This window comes from Bos indicus, chromosome 14 (genome assembly GCF_029378745.1).
Source record: "Bos indicus isolate NIAB-ARS_2022 breed Sahiwal x Tharparkar chromosome 14, NIAB-ARS_B.indTharparkar_mat_pri_1.0, whole genome shotgun sequence".
Lineage (NCBI taxonomy): Eukaryota > Metazoa > Chordata > Mammalia > Artiodactyla > Bovidae > Bos > Bos indicus.
The window spans coordinates 10,448,891-10,470,924 of NC_091773.1; the positions used below are offsets into that span (position 1 = coordinate 10,448,891).

A 22,034-nucleotide genomic window follows, 5' to 3' on the forward strand; every position below is an offset into this window, starting at 1 on the left:
TCGCCGGGCCCGCGGCCCGCGCAGCCGGAGGCGGCTCTCCGGCTTCGCTTCCTGCTCCCACACGGGGCTAAAAAAGAACGCGCACAACTTTTTATTTTTTTAGCCCCCCTTCTTGCGAAACGCTCGCGTAACGAGCTCGCCCAAGTAACCGCTCCGGGGGCGGCCCGGGGGATGCGGGCACCCGCCGCCCCGAGAACCGCGCGGCCCGGGCTGCCTGTCGGGGGTACCCAGTCAGAGCGCCGCGCGCGGGGCTTGGGGGGATCTGGCCGGGGATGGCGGGGGCGGCGAGTGGGTGGGGGAGGTCCGGGGCGGGGCTGGGGGCCGGCGTGGGTGGGGCCGGTGGCGTGGGCGGGGCGGGGCGGCGTGGGCGGGGCCGGGCCCCGCGGGGAGGGGGTCGACGGCGCGTGCGCAGAGCACTTCCTTGTTTGTCCCCGTGACCGTCGCGGCAGCGCCGCCCGCCCGCCGCCCGCCCGCCCGCGGGAGCGTGTGCTCAGTCAGTCGGTGTCCGCGCTGCCGCCTGTCAGAGCGTGTGAGCAGGCAGCGCCGGCCCGCCGCGACTTGCCCGGCCCCGGGCGCCCCCCCCGTCCCCCGCGAAGCGCCGCGCCGGGTCCCCTCCCCCGTGGCCGGGCATGAGCAGAGGGAGGCGGGTCGCCGAGAGCCCCCAGCCTCGCGCGCCGCTCGGAGTTTGAAGGGCCCCGTGCCGATCGCTGATCGGGGCCGCCGCCGCCTCCTTTCTCGCCCGCCAGAGCTTTCTCCCGCTGCCGCCGGGGTCGCAGCCGCGCCAAGCCGGGCGGCGGGTGGCGGGCTGCGCGCGGGGGGCGTTCATGAGCCGCCGGCCGGCCCGCGGCCCCGGGAGCCTGCGCCGTGACTCACCCCCCGCCCTCGCTTGTGTCTCGCCCCCTTCCCCGGCAGGATGCCGGACCAGATCTCCGTCTCCGAGTTCATCGCCGAGACCACCGAGGACTACAACTCGCCCACCACGTCCAGCTTCACTACGCGGCTGCACAACTGCAGGAACACCGTCACGCTGCTGGAGGAGGTAGGTCGGGGCCGGTGACCTCCGCGCGCAGCCCTTCGGGGACCCCGGCCCGCTCGCCGGGACGCCTCGCTGCCTCCGCTCGCGGCCGCTGCTTCGCCGTTGGATTGCGTCGATTTCCGAACCGGGGAGGAAGGGGATGTATGGGGCCTGGGGGAGCCACACCCCCCTGCGGGACCCCCTCCAGCCCACCCCGCGGCCAGGTGATGGACGGGGGACATCGGATGTGCAGCCCCCAGCTCCGTTTCTCCCCCCCACCCCCAGCTCCCCGCCCCGAGGCTGGAGGTGGGGAGAGGATTGAACAGGCTGTGGACAGCCCTAAGAAGAGGGAAGTCCTCTCCCTGGCTTGAGCCCTTCTGGGCGCTTTCCACATCACCCTGACCCTCTCGTAACCCGCCAAGTAGATGGTGTCAGGCCTCTGAGGGCAGAGGGAGGCAAAGCAACGTGGCCAAGGTCACCAGCAAGGGACTGGGAGATGGTCAGTTAATGCACCTCTCCATGGCCGGGCTTGGCCAGGCAGGCTGGGCTGCATCGGCTAGGACTGGTGGAAAAACCCCAGAGGAATGAGAGGGAACTCTGGCCGGGACTGCCTCCACCCCGGGATTTCTCCTCCTCTCTCGTCCTCAAGCCCTGGGTGGAAAGAGCTATCTCTGCAGACTGGTCCCCACCCGGCTCCCCTGGGCGGCTGGTTTGGTAGAGTCAGGCTGCTGCGCCAGCAGGACCTGCCCGCAGGGCACTCATAAGCTGTGAATGGAGCCCCGAGGCCGATGCTGCCGCAAGGACCTGGCCAGACAGGAAGAAGGGAGGCCTGAGATGCAGAAAGAATCGCTCCTCTTATCTAGGTCTCCAGGGAAAGCTTGTGGGTGCCTCCGACAGCGTCAAAAGCTTAGCAATTTCCTTTAAAATTTTAGGTGCATTAGTGATAGGGCCGAGTGGGTACATAAGGAGGAATCTGCAAGCCTGGGAGCTGGGAAGCCTCTGAACCTCCTCAAAAACGGGATATTTGCCCTGGAACTCTGCCCCATATGTAAGTGCCATAAAGTGCCACTCCCTTCTCAACCCAAAAAAAGATAGCACTGGAGGAAGTTAGGAAGGCAGATCGTTTTCCCTGGGTGGATTCTTCTGTGGTTGGTTTATTTGAGGTTTGGGGAGCTCTTTCTAATCTAAGCTCCCCCCTCGGCTCCTCCTCTGTAATACTAAGAAGCTTGGGCTTCTGTGAGCAGACTACTCTTGATGCAGGCTGTGATGCTTGTTTCTGGGCCAGGTTACACGCAGAACTATCCGTGTATTCAGAAGCACTGGGGTCCTACATTTTAGGAGGGGAGAGCTTTCTGCTAGTGCTGGGTCCTGTTTTGCCGACCTGATGCTGCAAATGAGTCTGAATATTTTATGCCAGTTGAGCTTGCTTCTGGATTCTCTCTGAAGTTAATGTTGGGTTATTGAACTGAATTTTGAAATTCAGTTGGAGAAGCACTATCTAACTAGGTTTGTTTGAAAGCCAGAGGTAAATGACTCTTTTCTTTGTTGTGGTTTTGTTTCTGTGGTCTTGTCTGTTGAACCAGCCCAATGCTTGGTGTCTGGGATTAAGTGGACTTGCCAGGCATTCAACCCTATGACCAGTCTGTCCTTCACTTAATTGTGATGAATTGAAACATGCTGATATGGCAGCACTTTGCATCCTTTTTCTGTACCTACTGTATATGCCTCTAAAGGATGTGACATTGCTTAGACTGAGGGGCTATTTTCCTTCTAGATAAGTCCTTCAGGGCCTGCTGATGGAGCTGTCAATTATGTTCACTTTTCCTTTCTGCACATGCAGATAATGTTACTGTATTCTGTTTGTGTGGGGTGTGATAAGGGTAAGTATATAGTTGGTGTTGCTGTTTGTGGGGGTATGTGTCCATACTATGTGGCCACACTGGTGGCCACACAGTGTTTGTAAATTATATGCAGCTGCTCTGGATCTTTGTTTGAGATTACTAAATTTAAAAGCAAATGCAGCTGATGTATTTTTTGGTGGGTCATGCTGTTTTGCAAGGTTGGGTAAAAAAACAGACCCAGTCCTATTACCAACCTGGTCACCTATGAACTTGAGAAGGAATTGGAACCAGGCTAGAAGTTCAAAAGTGTCATGTTAAAGTACGTTGGTAATACTCAGGTTCTCAAAAATTCAGTAGTGATTGTTTCATCAAGAGTGGCACAATAATTTTGTAACTTTTTTCTGACTTTAGTACAATCTTAGCCAAGAAGTCGTTGTCCCCAGTCTCCATCGTTTAACTCTTTAAAAAAATTTTTTTTAATTTATTTTATTATTATTTATTTTTGGCTGTGAACAGGCTTTCTTACTTACGGCGAATGAAGGCTACTGTATTGTGTGGCTTCTCTTGTTGTGGAGCACGGGCTCTAGAGTGCTCAGGCTTCGGCAATTGTGACACTTGGGCTTAGTTGCTCCATGGCATGTGGGCTCCTCCTGGACCAGGGATTGAACCTGTGTTCCCTGTGTTGGCAGGCGGATTCTTAACCACTGGACCACCAGGGAAGTCCTTCTTTTAACTCTCGAACTGAATTCCATGAGGTTGGATTCAGAGTGATTGCCTTTAGCCTAAATGTGCAATATGCCCTTTAGTTTCTTAATTCATAGATAACTACCACAGTTGAACTTTTAATTCCACCCCTCTAAAGCTTATATGTATGAAGGAGGTACATTTATAAATATCTTACGTGGATCAGCATTCAGTTCTCAAAAAAGTATGGGGCTTAAGGTTATTACCCTCAAAATATAAGGAAAAGTTTTGGGGCAAACCACAAATTCTTGTTGGCATAGGCTTCACAAGTGAAATAGGTGGAAACTTGAAGACTGCTGTTTGGGTTATCTTGTGGTTATTCTTAGGAAGAGAAATTTTGGGTACTTTTTTGGTGATGTGGAAACTCAGGAATAGGAATTAATTTGGGCAGCTTGGAATTTTTTAAAAAATATTTTTCTAGTTCTAGCAATTGTCTCCCTATTTATTTATGGACTGTTTTGCTCTTTGAATTCCAAAGTAGCATGCCTAAATGTCACGTAAAAAATTGTGTTAGATCTCCTAATTTGGAACCCCAAATTAACCCACACTCTCCCTTTTGGTTTGTCCTCTTGGCAAAGAGTTCTGTGCTTTGCAGATGTTGCTGCTTTTATTTTAACCTATCACTGATGAGCACTTTAGGAACTGGGTCAGACATATGTGGTTAAAAAAAAGAAAAGAATTTACTTCCAGGCTTCAACTTTGGGGGCAAAGGGTCCCCCATGATTCTGGAAGTCATGGTGGGGCTGGCACAGAATGAGTGGCTGCTTTTGAGAGGCAAGAGTGGATGGACTGCCAAGGTTTCATGCTGGTGTGTGAGTGTTTTCCAAGCAAAAAGCCAGTGTTTTGCTTATTCAGCAACCAAAGCACACTGACGTGTGCCATTTTACTCGTGACCGTTTGGAAATTATGAGTAAATGAGTAGGAGAAGGCTGAGCTTTCCCAGGAAGGGAGCAAGCACCATCGAGGGAGACAAAAGAAGAGGCTCTTCATTTAGAGGCTTAGATTGGTGCATACATAGTGTTGGCTGAAAGGGAGAGTCCAGTATGATATGTGAAGGTCAGCTCAGTTATTGATTCAGTAGTGTTGGCCCAGCACTTTTATCTTTGGTGATGATGGAGGAGGCAAGCTCTGCCCATTCATTAAGCAGCTAGCTGCTTGGTACCAGGACTTCGAAGGCACACGGCATGCCTGAGGACACTCCACCCTTACACAGGCTTTATGGAGGAGGAACAATTGTTAGCCCCATTTTATAGGGAAGAAAACTGAGGCCTAGCGAGATGAAGTGATTTGTCTCCAAGATCAGATGGCTAGTAAGTAAGTGGTGTTAACGATGAACTCTACTGCAGCTCAGTTGCTTCAGTCATGTCTGACTCTTTTCAACACTATGGACTCCTCCGTCAGGCTCCTCTGTCCGTGGGGTTCTCCAGGCAAGAATACTGGAGTGGACTGCCACGCCCTCCTCCAGGGAATTTTCCCAGTCCAGGGATCGAACCTGCCTCTCCTGCATTGGCAGGCGGGTTCTTCACCACTGGTGCCCCCTGGGTAGCCCCTAAGTGGAGTTAGGAAGCCCTTAAATAGTTAAGACTTAAAATAGATATTCTAAATGTCTACAGACGTACTTCAGTGGTTAGTGTTTTGTAGAAGTGTAGGAGGCTTCACTCTTATTGTCTGTTCTCATTTTGGTACCATGAATCAGGTGCGTAAGTTTCTAGGTGGTTTGGTTTATCTTCACATTCAGGTTCCAAGGAGTTCTTCATGTGGTTGCTGTTGTTCAGTCGCTAAGTCATGCCTGACTCTTTGCAACCCTGTGGACTGCAGCACAGCAGGCTCCCCTGTTCTTCACTGTCTCCTGGAGTTTGCTCACATTCATGTCTGTTGAGTCAGTGATGCAATCTAACCATCTCATCCTCTGCTGTCCTCTTCTTCTCCTGCCCTCAATCATATCCAGCATCAAGGTCTTTTCCAGTGAGTCAGCTCTTCACATCAGGTGGCCAGAGTATTGGAGCTTTAGCTTCAACATCAGCCCCTCCAGTGAATGTTCAGGATTGATTTCCTTTAGGACTGACTGGTTTGATCTCCTTGCTGTCCAGGGGACTTTGTAGAGTCTTCTCCAGCACAAAACATCAACTCTTTAGCACTCAGCCTTCTTTTTGGTCCAACTTTCACATCCATACATGACTACTGGAAAATAATCATAGCTTTGACTAGACAGACCTTCATCAGCAAAGTGATGTCTCTGCTTTTTAATATGCTGTTTAGGTTTGTCATAGCTTTCCTTCCAAGGAGCAAGCATCTTTTAATTTCATAGCTGCAGTCACTGTCTGCAGTGATTTTGGTGTCCAAGAAAATAACCCTCACTTCCACTTTCCCCCCTTCTATTTGCCATGTAGTAATGGGACTGGATGCCATGATCTTGCTTAGTTTTTATTAATGTTGAGTTTCACGTCAGCTTTTTCACTCTCCTCTTTCACCCTCATCAAGAGGCTGTTTAGCTCCTCTTCAGTTTCAACCATTAGAATGGTATCATTTGCATGCTGCTGCTAAGTCGCTTCAGTCGTGTCCAACTCTGTGCGACCCCATAGACGGCAGCCCACCAGGCTCCCCTGGCCCTGGGATTCTCCAGGCAAGAACACTGGAGTGGGTTGCCATTTCCTTCTCCTGTGCATGAAAGTGAAAAGTGAAAGTGAAGTTGCTCAGTCATGTCCGACTCTTAGCGACCCCATGGACTGCAGCCTATCACGCTCCTCCATCCATGGGATTTTCCAGGCAAGAGTACTGGAGTGGGGTGCCATATCTGAGGTTATTGATACTTCTCCTGGCAATCTTGATTTCAACTTGTGCTTCATCCAACCCGTCGTTTCTCATGATGTACTCTGCATAGAAGTTAAACCAGCGGGGTGATAATGTACAGCCTTGATGTACTCCGTTCCCAATATGGAACCAGTGTGTTGTTCCATGTCTGGTTCTTACTGTTGCTTCTTGACCTGCATACAGGTTTCTCAGGAGGCAGATAAGATCAGTTGTGATCTTAAAGAAAAATAAGTCTCAGGAAAGGTTTAGATAAAACCAAGACTGGTCCTGTGCATTGCTTAAGTTCAAGAAAATGTGCTTTCTTTGTCCCTGAACTCTTGAAGATGAAATAACGAAAGGTGAGCAAGTCTCCTGAAGCCACTGTCCCGTGCAGAATTCTGGGCTCTGTGGCTCCACCCTCAGTGCAGAGGTACCTGGGGTGAGTTTTCTCTGGACTTACCCAGATAAGGCCAGTGAATGAAGAATACATTTGCCTGCAGAAGCAAAGAGAGAAGGCTACTTCCTTTCTGTAACAGAACTGACGCTCTTTCTAAAACAGTGCTCAAACCTGTTAGTGAACTAGTCTAAGCTAATGCTGTTTGCCTTTTTAATACATATATGAAGAAACATTTTTACCGTCTAATAAAACCCCTGTCTGATAGCATTTTTATTGTTCTTTTACATATGAATAAACCTCAGTGCAGGCTTCCCAGATGGCTCAGCTGTAAAGAATACGCCTGCCAATGCAGGAGACACAAGAGGCACGGCTTAGATCCCTGGGTTGGGAAGATCCCCTGGAGAAGGAAAGGGGAACCCACTCCAGTATTCTTGCCTGGAAAATTCTGTGGACAGAAGGTCCTGGCAGGCGTACAGCACATGGGGTTGCAAAGAGTCGGACACGACTTAGCAGCTAAACAACAAACCACTGCTCAGAGAGGTGAAATGCCTTATCCAAAGTTGCACAGTAGTGAATGCTCTGAATGTAAGATCTCAGTATCTGAAAGCCTTTGTGTTTCACCTGCAGTTCACTCTTTTGTGTTTCCTGTCTGCTGTGGGTTTGTTGTTGTTATTGTTCTGTCTCGTAGAAATCTACGGATTATTTTTCTTATCTTCACTTGATATCTAGTGCCAGGGAGGAGACAGTTTTGGGTAGAGAAGAAAAGGGGGAGCTCTGTGTCTCTCTTCTGAGACCTCTTGTTGGACGTCTCCCGAAGTCTCTGCCTTTGGTCCTCAGAGATGGCGCCAGCCACCCTGCCTGGGCTGAGCGGAAGTGGACAAGGCCCTGTGGTTTCCAGCTCCACCCTGGAAGACTTACAGGACTGTCGCCCAACCTGTCCTTGCCCGTGAGCTGCCCTGGTTGAAGAACCTGCAGCTCTGGGTGGAGTTGCTGCAGGGCTCCGTGGCCGGCTGCCTTCTGGCTTCCTGCCCATCCCAGCCCTGCCTTTGGGCCGGCTGCTGGCAACTCTGGACATCAGAGCTGACGGCCTGGGAGAGAATGGAGGCTGGTGCTCGCCAGCCCAGGAACCTGGTCTCTGAGGGGCCCGTGAAAGTCACGATGTGGGTCCAGTAGCCAGTGGCCCAGAAGAATGAATGGACACCACCTCTCACAGCGTGGTTCAGCATCTTTCTCATGCCAGTCGTCTTTGATTTTGGCCAAAATAGGTCAACTCGGTGGTGTCACACTGCTATCTCCTGCTGATCAGATACTTGGATCGCCAGTTATAGATTCCTAAAATTGGAAAGCAAAAGGTTCTCTCATTCTCATGATTGGTTTGCTTGCAGAACCTTCGAGTTCTGTATTCCTGTGGGAGAAAGCTCATGAAGGAAAAGGACCCACACAGATCTGGTTCAGTCCTGCTGTTTTCAGAGGTGAGGACCGAGGCCTAAAGATGGGAAGGAAATGGGGTGAGGATTTGGGTTCCCGTCTCCAGACTCCCAGTCCAGGCTCTCTGCACTCTGCTCTCCCAGAAGTCTATGGAGGCTGTTTATTCACGGGGTGGTGGGGTAGGGGTAGTGAGCCTAGGGCTCGTCCAGTACCCTTCCCTAGAACGTGCTTAAGGCAGGAGGTGGAAAGTGAGCCTGAGTTAAGGAGCCTCGATCTTGCTGGCCGGTCTGCTGGTAAGTCCAGGTCTCACATCACGTGCGCAGTGAGGCCACGGCGGCCCTCCTTGATGTGGGGCTCGGAAGCTCTCATTAGCTGCCTTTGTGGTGTTGGATGTTCAGACGCTACGCAGACCTTTGCGTTTGTGTCTGGGCGTCAAAAGGAGCCTCAGAGAGGTGGTTTCCATTTATGTAACCTAGTCATTTGAGGACTGGAGGCAGACCTTGGCCTCGGCCTTTCCCGCATGTATTATCTAAACATGAGTAAGCGATGGGCTTGATGGGGATCACTTGGCAGCTCAGCCTTGGTCTCGTTTGATGAATAAAAGAAGTGTTAAAGGGGAGAATGCACGTACGACACCCATCCGGTGACTCCGCTCCTGGTAAAATGTGCACGCCAGGGGCTGCCCTGCCACCTTAGTCAGCCTTCCTCCCGTGGGGCGGGGCTCAAGGAGGTGAGAGGCATTCCTTGGTGGGGAGCCGGGCAGAGTTCTCGCCACTGTGGACCGGCAGGTGACATTGGCTCAACAGGAGGACAAAGTTCCCTTGCCAGGGTTAATTGCAGCCCTGTTATCTTCTCGTGTGTGTCGGGCGAGTCCCTGAACCTTCTTGCATCTTCATGTGCTGCCTTTTAACCTGTTGGTGTATGTGAAGCGCTCGGAGCCCTGCCTGGTGTGGCGAGTACTCTGTGAATGATAGTTCTCACTGTCTCACCATCCTCGCTGTTTAGTATTATTGGGTTGGACCCTTGAACCTGTAGGAGGAGAGGACAAGACCCCTTTCGGCAGAGGATGGGTGAGGTCAGTGACAGGGCCGGCTGTGTGCCTCGGAGGACCCTGATGGTGAGGTGCAGGCGGCCACTGGGCGGTCATGGTCAGAGCCAGCTTGATCTGAAATACAGTGCCCGTTCAGTTTTACTATGTCCACAGCCTTTGGCGGCACTGCTCTGAAGTAAGGGGACCGGTGACCAGCGCTGCCTCCTCAGACCCAGGCCAGCCTCACGGGCTCTGCGGGCACTGCCTCGCTGTCCGGGCTTCCTTGGGTCACTGCTTCTTTATTTCCTTCTCCCAACCTCCTCCTGCCACGTGCCCTCCATCAGTGCATCAAAGCTGGGGCACTTGTCCCTTCTGATTTTCACTGGGTCTTTGGAGTAACGAGTCGCTTTCTCTGTTCCATAATAAATGCAGGTATTGGGTTTGGGTTGTTTGTGGGGAGGCACTGGGGGAAGCATTTCTGCCTTGGCCCCAGGAGGACAGAGCGTGGCAGCTCAGTTGTTTGCTTTCCTGATTACAGCTTGAAGCACTGAGACCACAAGGAATTCTATTTTGGTTTGGAGGCAGGCGCCTTCAAAGGAAAGGATCTATCCTTGAATTTGCATTTCTGGGTGCCTCATAACCTCTTTTCAGCCTCAGTAAGATGCATTTTCATGATCTCTGGGGCAGGGCTTAGGTCAGACCTGGACGTCCTTGACCTTGCCTGGTCTTAACAGAATAACAGTTCACGGTGGGCTCTGCCCACCCAGAGCTCGTTCTGAGCAGCCCAGGGTCTCGTTGCGCTTAGAGTTCACTTATGTAAGAACTGAATTTTAATGCTAAGGCCATGGTATAATCTTCCCCCAAGAACTGGAATATGTGTGCCTCTGTTAAGACAGCACCCAGTTTAGCCACCCAGAAGCTAGGAAAACAAAGTCAGAGCCACCTGTCCCGGGGAGGTTAAGCCCTAAAGATGATTGCATTGCATGTAGCAACTATTCCAAAAAGCAGAGTTGGCCAAGTCCAGGCAGACCATCTCTTTCCCCTCCAGATGTGATTTGGATGGATAAAAATACAGGTTCTTCCAAGCTCGTTCTGTTATCAGTAGAGCCTGGGTACCTTGCCTTTGTATAGCATTGTGCTCAGGGACTTGGGGGAGGACAGCCGTGTCCCCCCAGTGTCCTGTATTACTATGTCACACCTTTGACAGACCTGGTAAAGTTCTTGGAGACCATCTATTCAGCTCCTGCTTTCCATGGATGAAGAAGTGGAGGCCTAGAAAAACCCAGGCATGTTAGGCTCTTTTGTTGGAAGTAACAGGCTCCGCCTTCCCCCTACAAAACAGAATACAGCATGTCCAGGCAAAGTGAGGGTTGATTGTAAGGACTCACAGGGGTATTTTATAGAACATGAGGGTCCAGAATGGTGGGAAATGAGAATATTCTCCTGAGCAAATGATAGAGAGGGGATATCCCTGGCTCCAGTGCCCTCACCAGCTAAGTCTCTGTGCCTGGTGGGGACACCTGGGGTCGGGGTGGATCAGATTGGCGCAGCGGGGGTCAGGAGACCACCGCTAGTGCAGTCAGCTTTGTTGGGAGGGTGGGGCTACCTGACGGAGTGCAGGGGTGATGGTCGTCCTCAGAGCAGGGTTAGGGACTAGGGAAGCATCTTCTCCATACCGGATCACACAGGGGGATGGGACTGGGATCCCGTCTTCTGGTCCCATCACCCTCCACTGGAGCGAGAGCCGGTTGGAGACGTCGGGACCTCGGAGGGTGGTCCGGGGAACCGGTGCGGGAAGTGAGGCAGCCACGTGCCTTGCACCGCGCCCTGGGGATGTTAGTTTCTCTGCTCTTCCTTCTGCAAGTCTTGCCTCCCCATGACCCCTCCGCTCTGTATTCAGTTGGGACACTCTGCAGGGCTGTGGTCAGGGCACCGCGCTGCCTAGTTGTAGCTTTCCTGATGTGGTCAAGAAAGACCAACATTCCACACAGGGTGTGGGCAGAGTAGGAACACCCCACCACCGTTTCAACCCGCAGCGATGACATGGTGCTCAGAAGTCACCTCCCGTGCATACCCAGGACCTTTGGGAGTCGCTGGGCCGCTGGGGAGTGTCCCGGTCTGACTACTTCCTCCCAGTGTCGGATAACAAACCACTTAAAGGTCTGACGAGGACCACAGCTTTCCTTCCATCCAGTGGCTTCACTGACCAGTTTACACACCAACTAAAATTCGAGTGTCTTTGCTGTTTTGAAATGTCGGGAGTCTTCCTTTATGTTTCATTAATCACTTTGTTATAAAAAAAAAAAAAAAGCAACCCATTTCCTTTTCCCTGTGATGCTTATTCACATTAATAGCGCTTAACATAAAATTAGATACTCCTTATTTCCAGGAGGTGCAAATCAAAATAAGCGTTCACGGCTGGCCCAGCAGCTGCTGCTGCTTTAATAATAGTAATATTTTTCATAGCAATGCAAGTGAAGGCGCTGCCTCCCAGTAAATAAATTGATGCCAAGGCAAAGAGTGCTGTCACTGTCCCAAGGCTTGCGTGTTTTGAGTGAAAGAGTTTGAACAAATCCCGAATCTGCCAACACTACAATTAAGCACCTGCTCTATGCTGGGCTCTGTGCTGGCTGCCTTACACACATCATGTCACTTAATCCCTCCAACAGCTCTGTGGGCTGGGTGCTACTGCCCCAATTTACAGATGATGAGCTCGGCTGAGAAAGGATTCAGGTCAGTCCATGCTCTTCTCCCTCAGACTTATCCTCAAGACCAAATGCTTTATATTGTGAATGGGATGCTAATAAAATAGAACCATCAGGAAATAAGCTTCAGCTGAAGCATGTGATGTTTAGGTTAGAGTTGAATAATAACTCCCTGGGCTTTCCTGGTGGCTCAGTGGTAAAGAATCCCCCTGTCAATGCAGGAGACACGGGTTTGATCCCGGGTCTGGGAAGATCCCACATGCAACCAAGTCCATGTGCCACAACTGTTGAGCCTGTGCTCTCGAACCTGGAAACCTCAACCACTGAAGCAAGCCTGTGGGCCCTAGAGCCCGTGCTCCATCACAAGAGGCCACTACAGTGAGAAGCCCGTGCGCTACAGCGAAGAGTAGCCCTAGAGCAGCAGGAAGACCCAGCACAGCCAGAAATAAGTAAATAAAATTACATGTGTATAAACACGAAGAGCTTCCTGACAAGGTTACGTATCAACTGCATGGCTCCAGAAGTCACATTTTCATCCTCCAGTTGGCTAATTGAATTATATACTTACTCATGGTCACACATGTATTCCCTTTTAGTAGATTATAAGTACCTTGAGGCCAGGGATACCCTTCTACTCCTCCCCTCCACCTTTTTTTTTTTCACTTACTAGGCAGTCAAAAATTAGATGAAATAATGAAGGATATAATGAAATTACATTTAATTTTTAATTGTTGAGGGCTGATCTGGTAAGTTTTCTAAGTACTTTTGTTCGTCTGTCTGGACTTCAGTTGTATGCCTACCAGCTGCATAGAGCAATTGGGAAAAACCCTCAATTGCTAAATTTCCTGGAGGTCTTGCCACAGATACATGGCCGACCTGGATGCCACGCTGAATTTTTGGTCTGGCCTCTTGGTGTCTGCAACCTGCAGTCTTTCAGTAGGTTAGCAATTTCATGAACAGTGATAAGGCTGACTCTTTGAGTCCCAGCTCTGTACTCAGTACAGAAACAACTGTAGGTGCAATTTCTAAGCCTCACACCACCCAGCTAATAAAAAATGGAGCCTGGAATCACACCCAGGTCTGCGGGGCTGCGTAGCCCACACCATCCCCACCTCCAGCCAGCCTTACTTTGTGGTGATTTAGCTGCGCGGTGCCAGGAAACAGAAGACAGGTTAGTGCTGGAAGCAAACACAAACAAGACCTGCATCCTCCACTGGAAAAGAAAGCTTTTCCTGACTCTGGGTTTGTTTCCTTAAGTAGAATGGGAGGCATTTAAATTTAGGTAATTTACATCCATTTTCCAGGGCAGTTTGTGGTGTGGTATCCGAGGGATTGCCGAGAGGATTGGTATTTTCAAAAAGAGTTGACCTCTCTGATTTTCCTTTACAAACGGTGAAGAGTGAGTCCTGATTTGAGGCAGGTGGCTGTACGTTTACTCACCAGCGTTCTGTGCCCCGTTACGACCGCTCACACCGCGCTTTCACATTCATTATCTCGTTTCATCCACAGTACTTGGTAAGGCAACAAGCCACCGTTTCCTCTTTGGCAGTTGAGGAAACGGGGGCTTAGAAAGTTGAAGTGACTCGTCAGAGGCCGCAGGACTGAAGAGGTAGTGCACTGAAGCTCAAGGTCAGTTCTGCCTTCTAGTCTCGTGTTGTGTTCCCCGCCCGCCGCGCCCCCCAAATAGCTCACCATCTTAAACAGATCGACCTATGGGATGTTTGTCAAGTGATTTTTAACGTAAATAATACCCTTTGACTTTAAGCACAGTTTTATTGGACAGTTTCATAATACTTTGCATTATTAGATTCCTCCCTCTATGCACATACAAATGGCGTTTGTAGTCTCTTTTTTCCTTAGTAGCTCCGTCCTTCAAATGGCTTTTGACTTTGGGCATGTTTCTGTTTTAGGTTTTGGGTTTGTGACTTTTACACAAATGCACAAGTAGGCAGGCCAGTAGGAGCCTCCACGTACCTGTCACCCAGATTCAGCAGACCTGCTTTGGCCAGCCTTGTTTTTATCTCTATCTCCTGCCCCCTTGATTTTTTTTTTAAGCAGTCCCAGATATTCTTTCATTTCTTCCATAAATATTTTAGTATGTGTCTTGAAAAGATATGGACAAACAGCAACAGCTTCAGTGAACCACAGTAAATATAAGGATCGTATCAAAAAATGAACATTTTCTCGATACAGCATTAAATGGTGTTCTGATTCCCCCAGCTGTCTGTTTTTGTTTCTGTTAATGATTTGTTCAAATCAGGATCCAAATGCAATCCATATGTTCAATCTGACTGACATATATTTAAAATGTCTTTGTGGGTAGTCCCTCTTTTTTCCCCCTCTAATTTATCTGTGGGAGAAATGAGTTGTTCGTCCCATTGAGTTTCCCAGAGTCTGGATAGTTGGTTACATCTATCTCTCTGGTGTCATTTAACATGTACTACAATCTGTTCTTAACATATTTTGTTCCCAGTAGTTTTTGCAAATAAAAGAAATTAAACTCCCCTTGTAGAGAACTATTAGGGAGAGCACAAAAGAATTGAAAAGTCACCCATAACCCCAGAAGTTATGGAATCGCCTCTGTTGTCCCTTCAGGCTTTTCTTTAGATACACCTGCATCCTGCTTATCTTCATTTGACACATTGAGAGCCCTTCCCCATATTGTCAAGAGGTCTTCAGTAACAGTTTATGAGGTGCATCATTATATTAATGACCTTTCCCTCCTCCCCTTAAGTTACCCCCCGCAACTGAGGTCTTTGTGTTTTTAAATAGTCGGCTCAGCAGTTGCCCAAGAGGACTAGTCAACCCTCTGAGGCAACTGCTTGGACTCCAAGGAGATCAAACGAAGTCAGCTCTAAAGGAAATTAACCCTGAATACTCATTGGAAGGACTGATGCTGAAGCTGAAGCTTTGGCCACCTCATGTGAAGAACCGACTTGTTGGAAAAGATTGGGAAAGGTTGAGGACAGGGGGAGAAGGGGGCAACAGAGGATGAGATGGTTAGATGGCATCACTGACTCAATGGGCAAGAGTTTGAGTGAACTTCAGGAGATAGTAAAGGACAGGGGAGCCTGGCGTGCTGCAGTCCATGGGGTCACACAGAGTCAGACACAACTTAGCAACAGCAACAGCTGGTCAGAGACAGAGCGGTGAACGTGTGACTGCGTCTGTCGCTGTCTGCACTAGTGCTCATAGAGTTCTAGGAGGAAAGCGATGGGGTCCAAGGCTGGGTGTGCTCATCAGTTCCTGATATGGTTGTCATGGAGCCAGACCCTCCTCCCGCCCCCTCCCCCCCCCCCAACACCAGAAGCACGGCCCCTGTCGCACAACCCCGGAGCCCCGGGCAGTCTATGAACGAGCTTGTCTCCTCGCAGAGACAAGCCTTGAGTCAGGCCTTTACTTAAAAGTTTCTGCAGAGGGAAAGGTTAGACTTTGGGTGTGCTGTCGTCTGCCCTGTGTGCTGATGCTCCAGAAGGGGCCTGTGAGTCTGAAGAGGAGAAGAAGCGAGCGAGGGTGTTTCCAGGCCGTCTGCAGAGCTGAGTGGACGGTGAGCCGAGAGCCTGTGTCCTAGGGGTCACAGGAAATGGCAGCTCTTCCCGGTCAGCCCTCGGTGACTTCTTTGCCTTCTGGAACCTTCCTGCCCAAGTCCCCACTTACCCTGGAGGCATGTTCGCGGAGGCCTGTGCCTCATGCCTCCAGGAATCAGGAAATCGCTTTCACTATGAAGAGGGCGGACGTGTAGAAGACAGACACGGAGTCCGTCGGACTCCTCGCCAGCCCTGGTGGTCCTCCTTCCTGCCTTGTTGCCTGGACGGTCGCACTTCCCCTGTTAGCGTCACAGGCTGTTCTCCAGCTGAGAAACGCCTTTGGATCAGTGAGTATCTTTTGCACACCTAAGTACTGCCACACATGGTTCTACTTCATAGTATGCATGGTTGTGAATTTGCTAGTTGGATTGTTTCCAACTCACCAAGAGGTAGCTTGCAGGGGCAGGAGGGGAGGGTGTTTTGGAGAGAGGGACCTCTTCTCAAAGTCACGTGGGCCTCATGGGGCACCTGGGCCTTTGGATAACCCGAGGGGAAGAAGGTGCCGAAAATAACTCAGTTGTTCCCTCTGAGAGTTGGCACATGGTTTTTTATTTTCAGAAGCTTAGTTGTATTTTAGACGTCCTTGAGTTGTCTCTGGGCTGGGAGCCCCATAACGTTGTCACGTGAATTGTTACACGACGGGTCCATAAGGTTTTCCAGGTTGACCTGGAAACCCAACCACGACTGTCCCTGGGCTGTTCCCAGCGCCAGAGGTTTCAGAGAGGCCCCTTCTTGTCTGAGCAAGCCTCTGGATGTGTCGGGACCCCATTTCCCCAGGGAATCTAGGCAGTGGCTTTCTGGGGCATGTTTTTGCAGTGGGGCTTTCGCTTAGTGGAGACTACTTCAAGTCAGGGTTGACTCTGGGTGCGGCGTTCTGGGTTCCATGCTGGTGCTTCACTGGTGGTGTCTTCCAGGGTCCTCAGAGCATCTGGAACCTGAGAGGTAGTAACTTCATTTTACAGATGAGAAGACTGAGCACAGAGAATTGCAGGGGCTTGGCCCCGGCGTGCAGGCAGCAGGGGAAGCTGGTGTTTGTGGTCCCTTCTCTATCCTTCTTGTTTCCCCTCGGGGTCCCAGGACGTCCCCCTCCCCACCCGGCACCGTCCCTGCCCTGGCTCAGGACCTGGGTCTTCTGTACCAAAGTCTGCTGGACCAAAGTCCGACTCTCCTGGAAGCCAGTCTCGCTGAGGATCCCTTTCAGTGTTAAAAGCCTGACGAGGCAGCTGCTGGCCTTTCCTGGAGCTGTGTGCACCCCCCGCAGTGTGTGACACCCTAACCTGGCATCACCGGGAGGTGGCTGAGAGGCAGCTTTAGGTGTCGGGCACGGGGATACCCTCGCACTGTACCGTGTAGCTGCCTGTCTCTTCCTGTATGTCAGTTCAGTGAACCCTGAGGAAAAAATGCCAAGTTGGCTCAGTTTCTTAAATGGTTTCTCGCTGCCCCCTTTTCTCCTATTTGTTAATAAATGATTACATGCATGCGTGTGTGCTCAGTCACTCAGTCCTGTCTGACTCTTTGCAACCCCATGGACTGTATAGCCCTCCAGGCTCCTCTGTCTTTGGGATTCTCCAGGCAGGAATACTGGACTGGGTTGCCATGCCCATCCCTCTCCAGGGGATCTTCCTAATCCAAGAATCGAACCTGCGCTGCATTGGTAGGTGGGTTCTTTACCACTAGTGTCACCTGGGAAGCTCAGATTATTACATAAATAAATGCTATTCCTGTTTCCCTTTCTGTCTCCCAAGAATCTCCTGAAGCCTGTTGATGAACCCTTGGTGCCTCAACCCTGGTTACCAGGTATATGTCCAATATTGGACTGGGCAGTCAGGTTAAACGTGTTGCATGATTTAATCTTTGCATCAATCTCAGAACATGGATTCTCGGCTCCCCCATGTTACAGATCGTGGAACCATTGGCTCAGAGAGGTGGCAGGCTCTTAACGTGTATTTTATCATTCGATTCTTACAACAAATCCATGATGAAGTTAATTCTTGGATATTCCAATGAGGAGCCTGAGGCTGGGCAGTGGGCAGTTCCCTGGCTCAGGTTATACTGCTGAAGGGAAAGAGCCAGGTTCAGACCGAGGTCTGTCTAGCCCCCAGGTCTCTGCCTTTCCCCTCTGTGTGCTGCAGTTCTTACCCAGGATCCCACGACTGCCACCTGGTTACACCTCCTCTTGGCTCAGACACTGGGTGCTTCCCCACACTTACTCTCTCAAGCGTGAGTAATGGAGACAGGAGCTCGACATGGTGACCCAGAGTCATGCATCCATCTGGGGTGTCCTGCGCATTCCCGGGCACCCTGTGGTTGGTGGGCATGCTATACTCTGGAGCCTAGGGTTGGGGGGTTAGTGTTGCTTCCTGCAATGGTGCGTTGTGTCACATGACTTACTGACTTAATTTGATCTGTTAGCACCCCCACAGACATGTGGCATCACTGCACTAAATACTGGTTAAAGCAAAACAAAACACCCACTCCGTAACACCCCCATCTTAAAAAACTAGGATTTACTAGGTAACCTCCTGAAGGTGTTTCCGCATCCCGTAGCCATGACGTAAGCAGCCTTTGGGAGTCGCTGTAATCTTATAACAGCCACCATTTATTAAGCTTTTCTTTGGGCCTAGTACTGTGCTAAGTTCTTCACAGGTTTCTGATCCTTAAGACAGCTCTGCATGAGTTTCTGCACTTGATAGGAAAGAAAGAGATGCTAAGAGAAGATCAATAAATTCTCAGGTTACACAGCTGGTTTATGACAGAACTGCACTTCAGAGCAGGTCTGTTCAGCTTCTCAGTGTCACACCACTTTACAGCTTGTTAAAAAAATAGATGTGGAATGAAAATTTGTAAATTTGTAGTTTAAATATATGTTATGTAATGCATGTATATAATATATATTTTCTACATTGAGAAGGAGAATATGAATACGGCAGATATTATTCATCAGATACTCAATTTCTGCTCATGCGTTTCCCCTAGAAAGGTTATCGGAAGGAGGGAGCTGGAGGGATTTTCGCCACATCAGCATAAATGGTTCCCTGGGGAGAGATAATTTGTGCTTATTTCAGAAGCAGCAGCGGATGCTCCCTGAGGGCCCAGCCCTGTTTGACTCTCTTGCAGAATAAATTGCTCTGTCAGTGTGTCTCCTACTTTTCATTCCCTGGGAAGTTCCCCCTTTGCGTTGCAGCCACTCTCATCTCGTGACCCTGTGGGATGCTCAGAAAAGAGGGAATTATTTGGGGTCATTCCCTTCTCCGTCCGCTCAGCTCAGCCTTTTCTCCTCGTGTTACTGTTTCGAGGACAGGACTTGGTCTTCTTGACTTCCTAACCTCCAAAGCCTGGGAACCAGGAGGATGAACGCTAGCTGAAAATGAACAGATGACCGCACGCACATGTCTACGCGTTGAGGGGCCTTGAGGAATTTAGGCAAAGGTGACCCTTGCTCTGTGGCAGGCAGAGACGGGGGCAGGGTACCGTGTATAGGATTGACCAGACAATGAGGAGGAGGTTTTGGACTCGTAAGAGGTCAAGGGACATCACGAAATCTTGGCATTTTTGAGGCGGAAGGAGCCTTAGAGATCCCAGAGATCAACCACGACGTTTTCCGGGTCATTGAGATCTCTCACCAGCCCTAAGTTTGCAGCCACTGCCCACTTCAGGGCCCAGAACCGGACAGATCTCTTTAAATTAGTGCTTTTATTGATTTCAGCACTTAACCGTTCATCGTGTTGTGTTTTATGTTTGAAGTAATTGATTTTGTTTTGTGTTGGAGCCCTGAGGTGGTTTGGGTAGGAAGGAAAAACAACTCTAAAAATTCTAGAAACTAATCAGATAGCACACTGCCTTCAGGTGAGACAGAACTGGATCTTATGCAGCCCCGCCGGCCACCTCTGCCCCGGCCTCTTTCCCACCCCCCGACTCTTGTTGCATTGCCAAGGCCCCCCTGCTCTGTTTGAGAGGACCTGTGCATTTGCTGATTCTTAAAACTTGCTCTCTATCAGGACCTAGATTATCTGTCCCCATCTGTTCCACAGCACGATCCTTTAACCACCAGGAAGGTTCCCGGCGTCTTATATTTGTGTAGCACTTGACAGTTTACAAAGAATTTCGGTGTCTGTTGTCTTACTGTGAGGGGTACTGATAGGAGAGCAAGTAGGTTTTCCACCACAGCTCTTTGCAGGCTTTTAATAGCAGGAACGAAGAAGTTCCGCGCCCTTGTGCATGGCCAGGTTGAGTCGGCAGAGACACTGCAGGTTAGCCGGGGCAGCTGTTGACTCCACAGCTGTTTGGGGTAATGTTCTTGGAGGAGAGCCCCTCTTTATCCACCTGACATCCATCTCCAGTTGCTGTTGCTGGCTCCTCTTTGGGAATACTTCCCATATGAGGGTGCTTTCACTGTAGCTGCTTGTTTTTATTAAGTGCTTGCTGTGTTAGATACGACTGACTGCGTCCGTTCATCAAAACCCCACAGCAACCATTAAGGTAGGCACTGTTCATTGCTCCTTCCTAACTATGCTGTTTTGGGCAAGTGACTTGACTTCTCTGTGCCCTGGCACAAACTCCCTGAATCACTGGGGTATTAATGCTGCCTTATGGCATGAGGCTGTCATGGGGTGAGTGAGTGGCTGCAAGTGAAGCGTCATAAACTCCCTGGAGAGTCTTATCCCTCAGTGCCTTGCCCTTCTTTTTTCACCCGTTAAATGTGCACAGTAGGTTTTGAGAGAGTTGCTATGAGGCTGGATGAGATAATGGCTATTAGGCACCTCATGGTCTGCTTCGGTACGTAGTAAGTGCTAGATGCAAATGGTAGTTATAAACGCCATTCCCGTGGGGAGCTGTTTCTCACCCTCTTATGTGCAGAGAAGATTACAGGATCAGAGGGTCTTGTTAGCAAGGCTGGCCCTGGCTACTCTCTGTAGAAGACAGAATGTCTTGGTGCAAGGAGCGATGTCAGGTTGAGGGTAGGAGAAAGTTCAAAGACTGTTACAAAACCAAAGCAAATGTGAGAAAACAGCTCCGTGAGAAGCCAGAAGATTCCGCCAGCCTTTAGTACTTTTAATTTTCACGAGATGGAAGGAAAGCTCTCCACTACCACCTCCCTGCCCACCCAGCTCTCATTTCCTGAGAGGATTATATTAATATATCTTAGTTCAGGCTGCTAAAACAAATTACCCTAGACACGTTGCCTTATCAACAACAGAAGCTTGTTTCTCACAGTTATGGAGCCTGGAAATCTGAGGTCAGGTGTCATCATGGTCGGCTTCTGGTGAGAACCCTCTTCTCGGTTGCGGACAACTGTCTTTCTGCTGTGTCCTCGTGGAGACGGGGTGAGGGGTCTCTTTTGTAAAGGCACTTGACCCACTGTGAGGGCTCCACCCAGTAAAGGCTCCACCCCCTAATACTGTCTCATTAGAAGGCTAGGCGTTCGTCATCTGAATTTTGAGAGCATGCAAACACTCAGTCCATTGCAATAATATTTATTTTCTGTTAATTATCATGGACATGTTAGGACTTGATTGTTTGGGAAGGACCAGCATGCTTAATTAGTATTCAGAACTTAGCATTTCTAACAGGGGATCTCTTGGGAGTGGATTCATTTTTATTGCCCTTGGAGACCTAACTTCTGAAAAGCCAGGGTGCTGTATAGGTTATCAGTGGGGAATCAGAGGCAAGTGGTTAGTGGGACAGATCTGGAGAACCACCGCCCTCCACAGCAGGTTATGGCATGGGTTGCTGGCCAGCAAGTGGAAGAACCTCAGAGGGAGGTGTGTGCCCCGGTCTGAGGGGGCCCGCGCTGGGGTCTTTTCTTGCCTCGAGGGGACACTGGACGTGACTTGTGTGTCCAGTACAGACCGCCAAGCCTGCTTCCTTTCCTTTGCCCCAGGGACCCTGTGTTTCTGTAAATGCGGTGGTTTCAGCTTTTCTCTTCTGAGTCACAGCGTCCCTTTTGCGATCCATGGAATTTCAACGAACACGTGAAGAATGTGAGAACAAAAGGGCACAGGTGCAGTGGAGCTGGGGCCCTTCTGGCAGCCACCGTGTGACGGTGGCTTTCAGAATGGAAGTAAACCAGGAATTGTGGAGTTAGCGCTTTCCTCCAGAAACTCAGCGCCACAGCCCTGAGGCGTCGGGCACTGCAGTTTTTCTGGCTATTTTCATCCCAGAACTTCAGAATCCTTGGGAAGAATTCTGTGCGGCTCTCGCCTCGTCTGCGGGGTAGGATGTAAATGGCACTGGTGGCTCTTTCAGAGCCTTCCTCCTTCCTCTCGGTGGTTTGCTGTGAGACTGGCCCCCTACTTTTTCCCTGGCCCAAAGTTCTCCTTCCTCTGGCAGGTGTTGGAGGTGTGGACCACGGAGGAGGGCAGCGTTAGGGAAAGGCCTCCATCTGATAAGAGATGCGTCAGCATCTGTCTCTGCAGTGCGCCCAAGCCCATGCCCAAGGCAGACATCAAGGGCCCAGCACCCTCCATTTTTGTTACTGATTGACACGCCTGTCTGTG

The 22,034-nt window shown here is 50.3% G+C and overlaps 1 protein-coding gene across 4 annotated transcripts in view; it reads left to right on the forward strand.

The window, feature by feature from the left end:
* The window catches only part of ASAP1 (ArfGAP with SH3 domain, ankyrin repeat and PH domain 1), a 339,744-nt gene that overhangs the window by 75,414 nt on the left and 242,296 nt on the right, over nucleotides 1–22,034 (forward strand). For 2 of the 4 annotated variants that reach the window (XM_019973810.2, XM_019973812.2), the window contains exon 3: nucleotides 913–1,039. The exons of 1 other annotated variant lie outside the window; for it this stretch is intronic. In XM_019973810.2, the coding sequence (XP_019829369.2) occupies nucleotides 913–1,039 (127 nt within the window). Of the gene's footprint in view, nucleotides 1–495; nucleotides 530–912; nucleotides 1,040–22,034 lie in introns of those variants that run through there. One more of the 4 variants, XM_070802436.1, reaches the window with a different exon arrangement.